The sequence below is a fragment of the Zea mays genome, chromosome 8, assembly GCF_902167145.1.
Source record: "Zea mays cultivar B73 chromosome 8, Zm-B73-REFERENCE-NAM-5.0, whole genome shotgun sequence".
Lineage (NCBI taxonomy): Eukaryota > Viridiplantae > Streptophyta > Magnoliopsida > Poales > Poaceae > Zea > Zea mays.
The window spans coordinates 158804181-158818743 of NC_050103.1; the positions used below are offsets into that span (position 1 = coordinate 158804181).

General features: G+C 44.4%; 1 protein-coding gene across 6 annotated transcripts in view; it reads right to left on the reverse strand.

Annotated features, from left to right (window-relative positions):
• Positions 1-13020, reverse strand: part of LOC103637423 (myosin-17) — a 65397-nt gene extending 52377 nt beyond the window's left edge. For 4 of the 6 annotated variants that reach the window (XM_020542474.2, XM_020542471.2, XM_020542473.2 and 1 more), the window contains exons 1-16: positions 12515-13020; positions 11674-11802; positions 8973-9116; positions 8743-8888; positions 8482-8638; positions 8285-8343; positions 3479-3638; positions 3231-3380; positions 2987-3123; positions 2740-2886; positions 2564-2665; positions 2411-2468; positions 2226-2327; positions 801-838; positions 569-695; positions 283-450 (exon numbers count right to left, since the gene is read on the reverse strand). In XM_020542474.2, coding sequence (XP_020398063.1) covers positions 283-450; positions 569-695; positions 801-838; positions 2226-2327; positions 2411-2468; positions 2564-2665; positions 2740-2886; positions 2987-3123; positions 3231-3380; positions 3479-3638; positions 8285-8343; positions 8482-8638; positions 8743-8888; positions 8973-9116; positions 11674-11802; positions 12515-12517 — 1827 coding nt within the window. In that variant the 5' untranslated portion in view covers positions 12518-13020. Of the gene's footprint in view, positions 1-282; positions 451-568; positions 696-800; positions 839-2225; positions 2328-2410; positions 2469-2563; positions 2666-2739; positions 2887-2986; positions 3124-3230; positions 3381-3478; positions 3639-8284; positions 8344-8481; positions 8646-8742; positions 8889-8972; positions 9117-11673; positions 11803-12514 lie in introns of all 6 variants that reach the window. The other 2 variants (XM_035961872.1, XM_020542475.3) reach the window with 1 other exon arrangement.
• Between the last annotated feature and the right edge of the window lie 1543 nt (positions 13021-14563).

A 14563-nucleotide genomic window follows, 5' to 3' on the forward strand; every position in this document is an offset into this window, starting at 1 on the left:
ATTTTTCTGCGTTAAAAAGATTGTAGAAACTGTTAGACGTATATATGTATATGAGCCTGAGTTGGTCTGCACAGCAGCCCAACACATCTATAGATTGAGTTGTAGTACCCACATTGCCTATGAACATGAAGTGTTAGTCCTATGCACTGTATATAATCGGCCCATGATACTCAATGCAATACAGTCTACTATTTCCAACTTATAGATTATAGAACAAATCATCAATAGTACGAAGATGGCAATAGTTTATACAGCACAAATTAAATATTGTACAAATGTTACCTTAAAGCGAGTTGCAATTGATGATTTTGATGATTTTGTGTTCTCTTCTGTTGCTGGTGGAAATAATCCTGATACAAAAGAGCACTTAGAACCATTAAGTAATTCTTGATGCTCTGCAACCACGTAGTCCTTGTTCTTGTCCAGGAATTGATCAGATTGATATGTTACCTAGGAAATAAAGAAGAAAAATGATCATACTCATGCAAAAACATGAAAACTGAACAACAAGGAGTCGTATATATGGGTCAATATGTTTTTTTCTAAAATATGAGTGGGAAATACTTACATCCCCAGCATAATGTTGAATTGTAAATGCAGTACGAGAAAGCTTTGGTTTGGTAAATCTTTTGTGGGTCTTGAACTTTTCATACAGCTTCTGAGACAATGTCTCGTGTGTGGACTTTGGAAACATGCTGATGGATGCATTTCAGCACAGAAAGAAGGTAACTGTCGTTAGATGCATGTATTCACAAAACTGATGCAAGAATGAAAATCATTGATTAATATGTGAAACTCACCAGGCTTCATCAAGAAGTGCAATAATGCCACCTGGTTTCTGGACACAGAAAAACAATAGCTGACAATGAGAATGTGAAGGATAATAGGTGGAAATAAATAAGAATGAACAGAAAGAAGTCAAGAACACAAGTGTGTTGGTTACTGTCATGTGTAGGGCATTAGGTTTTTCTTCTCGGACACGCAGGAGAGCTGCGTACCTTTAATTAAAGAGAGGAAACAGACAGCGCCTTATTCTTGACCCCAGGGGATCAAAAAGGGGTGGGGTGAATTTATCTGACAAAAGCTATGAATATAGTTCCCAAGTGTAGGGCATTGTAGCCCTATGTAATACAGCTAGGCTGGGATAAACCAATACCATAGTAACCGCAAAGGCAATACAACAACAACAACATAGCCTTTGTCCCAAGCAAGTTGGAGCAGGCTAAAGATGAAACCCACAAGAAACAAGGATAGAAAAAAAAAGACATCGAAAGGATAAAAGAAATACGGTAGAGTTAAGGGTAAACAAAAAAATAGACAAACGTCCTGGTCGATATTCCACTCCTTAAGATCACCTATCCTTAGCTAATTTCTTGGAGATATTCCACTCCTTAAGATCTCTCTTAACTGCCTCATCCCAAGTTAATTTAGGTCGACCCCTACCTCTTTTTACATTATCGACTCACTCTAAAACCCCTCTACGCACTAGCGCCACAGAAGGTCTTCTATGAACATGTCCAAAAAATCTCAACCGATGTTGAATCAATTTCTTCAATTTCTCCTCAATTGGTGCCACCCTGGTCCTATCCCGAATATCTTCGTTTCAGACTCTATCCCTTCTTGTGTGCCCACAAAACCAATGTAACATACACATCTCTGCTACACTCAGTTGCTGGACATGTCACCTTTTGTCGGCCAACATTCAGCACCGTATAACATTGCTGGACGAATCAACGTCCTATAGAACTTACCTTTAAGCTTATGTAGCACCCACTTGTCATAGAGGACACAAGAAGCATGACGCCATTTCAACCAACCGGCTGAAACTCTATGCCTAACATCTTCATCAATGTCACCATCTTTTTTTCCAATACGAGGTTCAATGCAATATGCGAAAGGGCCTCTAGTCGAGTTGGTTAGGTGGTCCGAATAGCACTCCTCAGGTCCTGAATTCGACTCCCCATAGGAGCGAATTTCAGGTTGTGGTTAAAAAAATCCTCTCGTTTGTCCCACACCAAAGCAAAGGTCTAAGGCCCGGTCGTGGTCGCGATCGTTTCTCACATGGGCTACGGTGGCCGCTGTATATGGGTGGGGCAGGGGTTCGGGGGTTTTCTCGACCTGCGTGAGAATGTCTTCTTAATATAATGCTCGGGGGCTGTCTTAACCCCCGCAGGTCGAGTTTTTAGGTTCAATGCAATGTGTCTTATACAATAACCATTTCATACCTTTTCAATCAGGTCAAGTACATCTTGATTGTCAACAAACTCTATGTAACTCCAATTAATTTGCTCCCTTGTGTATTCCTCTTGTTCCATTTTGAAGACATTCTACATAACAAGCACAAAGTATTAATTGGCTCATTCAAGCAATAAAAAGAAAGGTTCCACCAAAAATATAAGTTCCATAATACCTGATTAAAATGTTGCTGGAGTTTTTCATTGGTAAAATTGATGCACAGTTGTTCAAAACTGTTGGTACAGTCACATAAAAGTAGGAGTAAGCACCCCTCAAAAAGGTATTTTATAGTACAAATTTGCTGCTCTTTTTAGAACTAATCAATTACCTGTTGGTTTTAAAACTTTCAAAACCATATATATCAAGTACTCCAATCAGTTTGTTAGAGTCTGGGTCTTGTCCTATTGATGCATTTATTCTGTTTACAAGCCTGCAATAGTATAAGTGTATGTACTTATAAAACAACTGCATAATTAGTATGGAATACATTGCTAAGTCTATTACCACTCAAATAATCGAGAGTATATCTGCTTTGCTAAACCATCCCGGCTAATAGTAGCAGAATTTGGACCAACTGTTGTGGTAATCACTCCTTCGGGTGTATTAATTTCCCTTTTTATCAAGGCATTCTCTAACTTCTCACAATCACACCTGTAATGGGCATTCCAAGTGTAACATGGAATATAGATATGTACTATATAACATTAAAGTTTTGTGATGAGAAGTGGAGAACGGAAAACACTAGTCATACATCAAGAGCTCTCCTGCTGTCTTAAGATGGAATCTAGATTTGTCATCCTTTATTATGGATGAATCTACCTCTCTCCCTTTTGCAAAATTTATGTTTCCAAGATGAAGCACAGCAGCAACAACACGGAATATAGCTTCCTGTAAACAGTCATGCCAAGAAAAAGGAATTACTTACTGTCTAGCTCCTTTATCCACCCTGGAAGAACATTTTCTTACTGAACTGAAGTAGGAGGAATTTTTTAAACCTGTTCTTGATCAGTGATTCCAACAGTATCCATTGCATTTCTTGTTGCAAGGTACTCCTCAGCGTCATTGATTCCATCAACTTGAATGCAAGCTGACTGGTTGAGATAGTGAAAGGACGATGGGTCCCCGAGCTTATACTTCTTAAGATCCTGCAGCCACACATTTTCCGTGGAAACATGGCACGTGTAACAAGCTTGGGTAGAAGATCCGAAACAAATAATTACACCAAGGTTGGGAAAAAATTTACCTCCGATGGAGCTGCACATAGGAAGTAAAAGCAATGGTAGTTCCTCTCTGGACTATTAATTTGGCAAACCCGAGATCTCTCAAGCAAGTAAGTTCTAATGGCAGCACCAGATATCTTACCACTCTTGTCAAACTGGATTTCAACAAATTTACCAAATCGACTTCACCACATGGACAGAAAAGGTTGACAAATCAGTACCATCATATGTGCAAGTATCGGAGGACAAACTGATAGATTATATAAATATCCTTCTTTTTTTCTCGAATACGCAGGAGAGCTGCACGGTAATGTATTAAGAAAAAAAGGGGGGAAAAGATCCCCGGTACAGCAGTGCTCACACAGCCCACCTAGGATTACATAGAGGACTGTTCACCAGCTAAAAAAAAGGAAACAACGACCTAGAGCTCTGTTACACAAACAGTTCTCCAATCTGGAGGGAGGACAGAGCTTGTAGAAGTGAGGAAAACCCTAACCCTAATAGGGTGGGCAGTGTATTAATAGACCACCAAACAACTGGGCCAGGCCCATTACAAGGGAACACGGGACAGGTATCTAACAGAGCTTTTGCTCCTGCTAAGGACCAATACAACGGTGGGTGGATGGGTCTCGTATCCAAGATTTTGCCCCTGCTGTTGTGGCTAATATTGGGAAACGGGCTATTTCTTCCAAAACGGTGGCCCATGCTCTTGAGAACTGGCAGTGGGTCAGCGATATTGAGACTCCTCTTAATTTGTCTGGGCTACAGCAATATCTAAACCATTGGAACGCATTAAGCGGAGTGGTGCTCACTCAGGAGGCTGATAGACATGTGTGGATTCATTCTTACTCTGGACAGTTCTCTTCTAAATCGTGTTATAAGGCTTTATTCATGGGTTCGATTACTTTTGAACCATGGAAGAGGTTGTGGAAGACTTGGGCTTCACCCAAATGCAAATTTTTTCTTTGGTTGGCAATAAGAAATAAATGTTGGACAGCTGATAGACTGCAGAAAAGAGGGTTAGATCATCATGAGGTTTGTCCTTTATGTGATCAAGAGCCGGAAAATATCCAACACCTCCTTTGCACTTGCATTTTTGCGCGGCAATTTTGGTATTACATTCTTTCTTCGTTGGGGATGGCTAATCTTTCTCCTGTCTCTAATGAGTCCGCTTTTGCTGACTGGTGGACGAAAGTGAGTAAGCAAGTGCACAAATCCAAAAGAAGAGGCTTTAACAGTATCATCATCTTGCGGGCTTGGTGTTTATGGCTTCATCGTAATAAGGCGGTTTTTGATAGTGTCAGACCTTCAATTAATGGAATAAAGACAGTTTTTTTGGATGAAGTTGAGTGCTGGAGGCTTGCCGGTGCTAGACATCTTGAGGCTTTGGGTCCTGGTGCTGTAATTTTTAGGTCAAGGGTTCTTTTGGGTGATTAGTGAAGAGCAGGTGTGTGTGGTCTGCTGGCACTTTTTGCTGATTGGTCTCCTTTTGTGTGCTGCTGTTTTCATGCGCATAAGGAGGCTGCAGTTCTGTGCGCAGCAGGAGTTGGTGGTTTTGGTGTTTTGCCTATTTTGGGATTGTACTTTGGTCCATTTTGGACTGTTTTCTTCTCTTAATTTAATGATGCGCAGCTCTCCTGCGCGTTCAGAAAAAAAAAGGACCAATACAAAGCCTCCTCCCTTGCCACCCGTAGAGCGACAGCTAGACTAGGACTGCACCCATCAAAAACACACTTATTCCTATGCTTCCATACAACCCAGGCACCTAAGATCACCAATGAGTTGAAACATTTTTTTTCATCTGATCAGGCACTCTAGAACTGCTGCTCCTCCACCAAGATTCAAAAGAGAGACCGTCCTGCAATGGACAGAACTTCTGCAAACCACCATCTTTGAGAAACTCAAACCAGAATTGCTTGGTGAAAACACAAGCAAACCAATAGATGATTAATATTTTCAGGTTCCTGATCACACAGCAGGCAGCGCTCCGGTTGCGATAGCACACGCTTTGCAAGCCTATCAGTTGTCTGCTCGCGGCCCGGTGCATGTGCGCCTGGGCCCGCGTGTTCGCGTGATTTCAGTGGCTGATGGGGGCGCCTCGGGCGCTGGTTTGACGGCGGATGGAGAGGCTGATGTGGCGGCCTTGGGCCCGCGCGCTCACGAGATTTCAGCGGCTCCGTTGGATGCTGGGCTGGCGCTGCCCTTGGCGGCCACAACGTCGTCTACCCCTCGTGCAGCCCCATTAAGGGCGCGCGGAGAGGATCAGGGGGAGCGGGAATTCCGCCGATTTATTGCGAACAGCCAGGCGGTTGAAGGTTGCAGCGTTTTCTGCGATTCCCTCGGGCGCGGGGTTGGCGCCGCCCTTGGCGGCCGGGATTGTGGCTTCCCAATCGGGGGTCACCCCATTGATGGCGCGTGAAGAGGTTCCAGAGGATCCGGAGATATGGGGTTTCCGCTCAGTCGGTGCTGATGACAAAGATGTTGAAGATTTTGGCGCGTGGACCCTGGAGCATTCTGATGGGCCTGGCCCATCCCTTCTCCCAGCTTCGCCAGAGCAGCCTTGTGCGACGTCTGGCCACGACGTGTCGCAACCTGAGCTTCCAAAGATTCCAGACGTGCCTGCAGGTATGACGACGCATGGGTCCTCTTGGCCAGGCACCCCCGGGGCTCACGCAACACCTGTCTACCCTAAGGGGATTGGGAGCGCCTCTCCCCCTCCTCCCTTAAGGGTCTATTCCCGGCGACAACAGCAACCGAGGGCATCTCCTGAGAGGCTGAGACAGTGGAACATGATGCTACTGATGCCTCCCCTTCTATTCCCTTGAGGCACCTGTTAATGGAAAAATAACCATACCAGTTTCTCAGCTGCTCCCTCACCCTCCTGTCAAGAAAAGGCAGTTCAAGGCACATGATGTTACTCTCCCCCGCCGGAGCAGAAGGGTTGCTGAGGCAGCTCCGTGGTCGCCAGGGCCAATTGTTTCTGAAGCACAAAAGAGGGTCATCAAGAGCTTGGGTTTTGCTGCTCAAAATGAAAAAATTAGCCAGGAAGCTCAGGATGCTTACAACAAATTATTTGTCAACCCTGCCTCTGATGCCCACATGGTAGCATTGGCATCCATCTTTGGTTGGACAGTTGATGAGGGGGAGGAGATCAAATCAGTGGATCTCATTGCCGGGTTCTGAGGGTATCATCCTTGTGGTCATCTTTTATTTGTTGACAAATGAACCCTTCTTCTATGTTGTTTTGGAACGTCCGGGGGCTTAACAACAAGGCTCACCGAGATGCTATCTGGGATGTCATTCTTTCATCCAAAGCAGATATTGTGTGTTTGCAAGAAACCAAGTTAGGTTCTGTAAACTAGTTCCTCCTTTCCTCTATTTTCGGTTCTGAGTTTAATAATTGGGTATATCCGCCTGCTGATGGTACTCGGGGAGGTATTTTGATTGCTTGGAAAGGATATGTTGTACAAGCTTTATCCTCTCGAGTAGACCTTTTTCAGTTTCTGTACATTTCATGGAAGCGGAAGGGCGTAATTGGTGGTTTACGGGCGTGTATGGGCCTCAAGATGATAGTGACAAGATTCTCTTCCTTAAGGAACTCAGAGATGTGAGAGCTTTGTGCCTCAAACCTTGGCTGGCAGGAGGCGATTTTAATTTGATACATCGGGCAGAAGACAAGAATAACTCCAACCTGGACAGAGCAATGATGGGGCGCTCCAAGCGTTTTACTGATGATTGTGAGCTCAAGGAAATTCTCTCTTGCCGGCCGTGGGCAAAGCCCTGCGGCTAGCCTCCCCAACGCCCTTAACCCTAGTTGTCGCCCTCAAACCCTCGTAGCCATATGCCGTTCATAACAACACAGATGTCGACTAGGCTAGTTGTCCTAACACACAGCAGTCCACCTCAAGCTACGACGTGTTACTCGGCGACAGCCTTGTCTCGTGGTCCTCGAAGCGGTAGCTAGTCATTTTCCACTCCAACGTCGAGGTCGAGTACCACGTTGTGGCTAACGGCATAGCCGAGGTGGTGTGGCTCCGTCAGCTGCTTCAGGAGCTCCAAAGTCCGCTGATGAGAAGCACTACAATGTCAGCGTCGTATACCTCTCCACCAACCCCGTCCAGCACCAGCGCATGAAGCATGTCGAGATCGACCTCCACTTCGTCCGAGCGTGTCGCCATTGGAGATGTGGGAGTTCTTTATGTCTCGACTACTTCTCAGTTCACCGACGTCTTCACCAAGAGCCTCCCTACAACGGTGTTTGAGGAGTTTCATTCCAGTCTCAACATCTGTCGTGGCTAGAGTTTCGACTGCAGGGGTTGTTGAAATGTACCGTGTGTGTTGCGTAGGGGTTCTATTTAGTCCCCTATTGTGTTGGGCGTTGGCCCACCTAACTCCATTATTAATACCACTCCCAACCCTGGTTAGGGTTAGGTTTTTCACTTTCCAACAATCTTTGGTTCTGATTTCATCTAGTTTCATGTCAGTGTTCTTAAGGAGGTAAGGCGAGCAAGTAAACATGACCACCGCCTTAACGCCTAGGCGAGCAAGGCGCCTAAAATTATCCGAGCGCCTGGACGCCTAGGCGTCGCCTAGGCAATGCCTTAAAAACACTGTTTCATGCACCAAAAAACTCATCCGTAAGATTAAGTTACTACATATACTGTGATCTCAATATACTCTCGGTTATGCAAGACAATAGGTACCACCACCAGGGTTCAGTATTTTCATCTTATTGGTATTACCACCAAGGTTTTGCACTTAATGTCTACAACCGAACATGTTTAACATCTTATGAGTTCAATTTATGATATCCATGAAAAAGGAATTACCTTGAGTTGTTGTTCCGAACAGTTTTTGCATTCCCAAAGGCTTCAAGGACTGGATTAGACTGGATCCAAAAGATAAGTAAGTAGTGAAAACAATATCTACAAATGGAATTACTAGTTTACAAGACCTTCATATCATCTTGACAAATGGAACATCTGATTTCATCAACAAGAAAAGTTGAGACAATTTTCTAACTTACTTCTAAAACTTGTTGTTCAACTGTCCTCTCTCCTGTTCCGGATCGCCCACCCAGAAATGCAAGATATCTCATCAACAATTTCGTAGTTTCAGTCTTACCAGCACCACTTTCACCACTGACCAAAACGGAGTTACTCTTTCCTTCATTTATCATTTGCCTGTTTCCTTATTCAAATGAACGCAAAATGGTACCATCAATATAGGGGCACCCCCACTTGGCAGTTGATGAATTACACTAAATGGTAGTAGTATAAACATTCACCTGTAAGCGGCGTCAGCTATTGCAAATACATGAGGATCTAGGTCACCAAGATTTGCACCTTTGTATTTTTCCATAGTAAGGGCATCAACCAGACTAGGTAGCCTTTGGAATGGATTTATTGCAATCAGAATGTTACCAGTGTAGGTCTGGGAAGTCAAGAGAAGAACATTAGAGAAAATTGATTCACATAATAATTGTGCTTCCCATAAAGTAACAAAAGCATCACTCACATAAATGATATTTTTCGCATATCTGACAGCCAGGTTATCTAAAACACCAGGCTCATGCAAGTATGATAACCTTGTCATGTCATCCACCCCATCAGGTGGTGCTTCTGTGTCTTTAGGATGAATATTTGAGATATTTGCAATGACCTAATTACACAAGCAAAGGCATAACCAGTGTCATGAGACAAAAAAAAAGAACTTCAGTATAGCAGCAATGATATAAGGAAACTGGCATGTCATTGGTATCAATGTAGTATTAACTCAAACTGAATACTACTCCTTCTATTGGAAAATGCAGGGCATACTAGAATTTTAAAAAGTCAAACACTGTAAATTTGGACCATCAATTAGTAAGAGTATGTGTATGATTAGTGCACGAAAGGTACACTAATAGATCCATATTTCACATGTGTTTTAGCATTTAGCAAGATGTTGGTTTGTAACTAAAGATATATATTGTAAGAGAAATTAATAATCAAAATATACCTTGAAACACTTCTCAAATCCTGATATTCCTTACAAAAAGAAATGAAGGGTGTAACACATTTAAATTCCCCAGTGTACATATGGTAGTGTTCTTAATCACTTTTATGCTTTTTCTTAGTGATGACTGAAGTTACTAAATCTTTGCACATGTCTTTCCCAGACAAAGATAGTATATACAATAATAATCAGTGTTTCATTGATCTGGAAGAAGAGCCAAGGTATGCAGTGCTGTAGAAGCTAGCTGCTTTCAAGAATTTTGATTACACCTAAGGATAGGTCACATAGATGTCTAATTGTGTGGAGTTTCTCATTATACATAACGAAAAAGAAGGCCCAATAATAAAAGAACAAAGTAGTTGGTGGTGGGCAAGGATAGTCATTAAAGAGACGAGTGCATATGTATTATGGTAGTTTGTTCATGGAGTGATAAATATTCGTTATAGGAATGTCTGACTGTAACAACTTGTAGTAAAGTGCCATTGGAGCACAGTAATTTAAGTTGCAGACTACAGAGAGGTTCAGGAGAACAGGGAGAAACATGAGAGTATAAATTATAGGGGTGTTTCTTGGTCTATTCTCGCTTAATCTCAAGAGGTGATCAGCAGGTTTAAAACAGCCGCCCCTGACAACCTATTAGAATCAATTCTTTGCTAATCTATTAGCTAATAAACTTGGAAAGAAACCAACTTTAAGATACAGCAAACCAATCAAATATGTAATATACAGGCTTATGTCGAAGCCTATGCTAAAAGTCTATCATTGGGCCACTGGCCCACTGCTGCAATATAACAAACCAGAATTTTCAGAAACCATACAAGATAAAAAAGGACAGAAGTGATTCAAATAATCCTGCACCTGTTACATTTATAAACCGCAGGCAGAGACGTAATTTGTTTTCAGTTGCCAGGAAAATTCCTTATCTATGACAATAATATGAAAACATATTAAAAAGGGTTGATGCAGGTACATATTCTAGAAAGATGCTCTTAGGTGTTGGCAGATTGTCGAATGTTCAATACTTCTCAAACAGTCTACAGACAGTATGCCTAATGCTCAGGAACCGCCTCTCGTGTGATGGAGACTACACCCATCAGGGTTCGAATCCTGGTGAGCAGGAGTTACACACATGCAAGTTCTTTCAGCAATCTATTCATGAGTGTGTGACAGTCACTCTCGAGAGTGCAGCATGCATGTAAATCAACTTGTAATTGTTTAAAGAGAAAGATATGTCTGATGCTGAGGTACTATACTCTCTACTAGCCTGTGTGGCCTTGGTACCATCTTGCCTAACTTCCTGGCTCCTGCCTCTTTGGGTAGTCGACAAAAAAGGCAGGCTGCTAATCACAAAGGTTGCTCATATTACATTGACATATGATGAAATGGCAGGTACATCTGGAGAACAGGGATCTGGCGTTAATCATGTTCATCGAAACAAAAGCATTACAAATTTACAATGTTAAGTTTTAGTGTCTTCAATAAAATGGTACTTGAACTCCAAAACATGTACAGTGTCCACAGAGTGGCTAATGCATGTCATTTTCCCTGTCAAACTTTAGGGTACTTTATCCAAAGTACTTTTCACATACTGCAGTCTGGAAATCTCTCGCCCATCTAATCCAGATACAAGGTTATAAAATGGTTATACTGCTTCTGTAATCTGTATACAGGATTCCAGTGCTTTGGGTGATTCACCATATTGCAAGAGCAGTTTTTCAGCATGGTACCCCATTATCTTCTCAAACATGACATCCAAGGTGCGTGCATAATCAAATGTGCTTGTTGTTTCCAGTGATTTTTAGCTGCTACCTTTGAAAGTGAACAGAGACCTGAAAACCCTTCCCCCAACCCCCTCAACCCTCTTTTCTCTAAAAGGTGGATGCACCACAGCCTAAATTGGAGAGATATCAGTTAATGTTGTTCAAGACCTCATGTAGTTACGCAGCTGCAAGCAAGAATTACTAGCTAGGTAGACAAAAAGAATACTCATAAGTATCAACAATTTAGATTATTCATCAATGTTTTCAATTCCTGGCAGTGCATAGGGTGCCACTGTTTTTTCCAACATAGGTCACTACACAGAATGCGTGAGAATAAAGCTGCTACACAGTAAAGTACATTGTAAGCACTCTGGGCCATAAACTGAACTCTGAAATTATGAAGAACTAAAAAGCAAACTAAACAGGGGTGTGACAGACTTCAGCAGCAGGGCAACACATACCGTCTTCCCCTTGGTTGTGTGAACATGGGCATTTTGACCATCAATTCGGAATACCTCACCATCAACCCAGGACAAGTCTTTATCTTCCACCCATACATGAGAACCTATGACAATGTTTAACATTGAAGCCTGCAAAATGTCACAAGCGACAGATTTAACCTGTGAAATTGCATTCCAGGTGGATCAGCAGATTAGCATACATGTGCATCAAATTATTGCACCTCAATGGACTGCAAAAAGTAAGTGGGTTTCACAGAGCAGAACATGTATATCGACTACACATCAACTTTCTTATATAATAATCCAGGTCCGATCGCATGTAATGTATAGCTTATTACAGCAATGTCCATTTCTATCCTGAAACTAAACCAGGAGCAAATTAGGGCCTTATACAGTTCGTTTGATCCCCCAGAGTTAACTGAACTTTACTTCATTCAACTCCATATGGCTAAATATACCCAGTAAATTGAGCTAGTGCTTTAACATGTTATTCCGCTCGGAACTCAGTTATTCTGACATGATCCGGACTGCCAGCGCAAATGAGCTACTTGTGATGGCTCCATTCTGCTTTTGCACGAGAAAACTATAATTCAGCTTATCCAACAAATGTACCAGAGAAATCGAACCAGCTCGTGGCTTCAATAAATTGAATTGAAAGCTCCAAATTCCGGAAAAGGCCAACTCCAAACTCACTTCACTTTCCCCAAAACACGAGTTGCAAAACCACAGAATACTGCTCCAAACCCAGCCAAAAACAGACGCCAACGGAAGAAGACAATCTCGCACTCGGACACATCAGCATCATAACAAACAAACAGAAACATAAGGGCCAGCGACGCACCATGATTCATCTGCGGGCGATCGAGCCGCCCCGCCCTGCCTCAACGGACTGGCCCAGACAGGAGCTGCGATGGAACCGGACGGGAGGAAACGCGGCTCGGTCTGCGGCGGCAGCTGCGGCGCCGACGGGCGATCTCCTCCCCTGGGTCACTCGCCGATCGCCTTTGCGGCAGCGCGATCCGCCCCCGGGAACGCGTGGCGCCCGTGGTGGAGGCTCACGGCGGTGGCAGCAGCACAAGCGACGCGGAGGCGGGTGGGGTGGTGGTGAAGGGGACGCGACCGCGGGCACGACAGGAGGAGAGAGACGAGGTGGTGGGGGGGCGAGGGGAGCCACAGCCCACGGCCAGGCGAAGCCAGCCGGGCGTCATGTAACGCAATTAGAAAAATGGGGATTAATCTGCGACGCCCGCTCGCGATCGGGTCGTCACCACGACCGCACCAGCCCGGCTGCACGCGCGCGACACTTCTACTGCCGTTTGGTCCGGAACGGGGTGGGTTGAGTCGAAACTGATCCATTTTTGTTGGTTGAACGGGACTAGTTCTTATTTGGTTTAAGTGGTGAATTAAACCTAATTTTTTGTTTGGTTACCGCTTACCGGGTTGAATTAGGTTCGAGTTGCACCGTCTCTTATTTGGTTTCATGATGAGGGATGAATGAAGGATGAACTGAATATCACCTTCCTGGTCACATTACCACACTAAGGATAATATCTTTAATTCCAAATGAGATTACAACATTCAAAATAAATGAAACCAACGCTATTTCAGAATTTGAGAAATACATAAGCACAACGAAAGATGGGGCCGCTACTTCTCACCTGGTGGTGTCGGTAGGGGATATGGAGGTGGTATTGGTGGATGGTGGCAGGGGCTGATCACAGCACAACAACGTCGTTGGGAGGCGTAGACGGGGGCGTAGCGCGCCGGAGGATAGATCGATGTGGGAGTCCAACGACTGGAGAACACGCCGACGCCGGAGAACACGCCGGAGTGGGGGGGCGAGGGGAGCCACAACGAAAGATGGGGCCGCTACTTCTCACCTGGTGGTGTCGGTAGGGGATATGGAGGTGGTATTGGTGGATGGTGGCAGGGGCTGATCACAGCACAACAACGTCGTTGGGAGGCGTAGACGGGGGCGTAGCGCGCCGGAGGATAGATCGATGTGGGAGTCCAACGACTGGAGAACACGCCGACGCCGGAGAACACGCCGGAGTGGGGGGCGAGGAGAACACTAAGGATGATATCTTTAATTCCAAATGAGATTACAACATTCAAAATAAATGAAACCAACACTATTTCAGAATTTGAGAAATACATAAGCACAACAAAAGATGGGGCCGCTACTTCTCACCTGGTGGTGTCGGTAGGGGATATGGAGGTGGTATTGGTGGATGGTGGCAGGGGCTGATCACAGCACAACAACGTCGTTGGGAGGCGTAGACGGGGGCGTAGCGCGCCGGAGGACAGATCGATGTGGGAGTCCAACGACTGGAGAGCACGCCGACGCCGGAGAACTCTTACGGCGGGCATGGTCGGGGCGCAGCGCGCCGAAGGGCAGGCCGACGGGGGAGCCGATGACTAAAGAACAGGCCGGCGGCGGTGGTGCGCCCCTCCGCAGGCTGCACTTGGGTGAAGATATGGTGTGGCCGCGTGGGTGAAAGGAGGGGTGGAGAGGGAATGGGTCGAAGTGGTTCGCTTGTTTTTTGAGGAATCCCTAGAACCTGCATCTTAAAGAATTATTTTGACCCAGAACCAACCTAACTCGCGAACTTTTTGAACCAAACACGGGTTGACCTGCATCAACCCGCTAACCAAACACACACGAAGGAGAGCGGGTTCAGCATGGCTCTAGACCAAAATTCTAACAAGAAACTAAATTAGAGATGTCAATGGAAACTCGATATCTAATTCCCCATGAAGAATTTCTCCATTAGAAAACGGGTATAGAGTTAATTTGATCCTCACGGGGTTCTAAATGCTACAAAAACATTACTCGTCGGGTTTAGCGGGTTCGGGCCTCGTTACCCGATACCTGTCTACCCACCCCGCT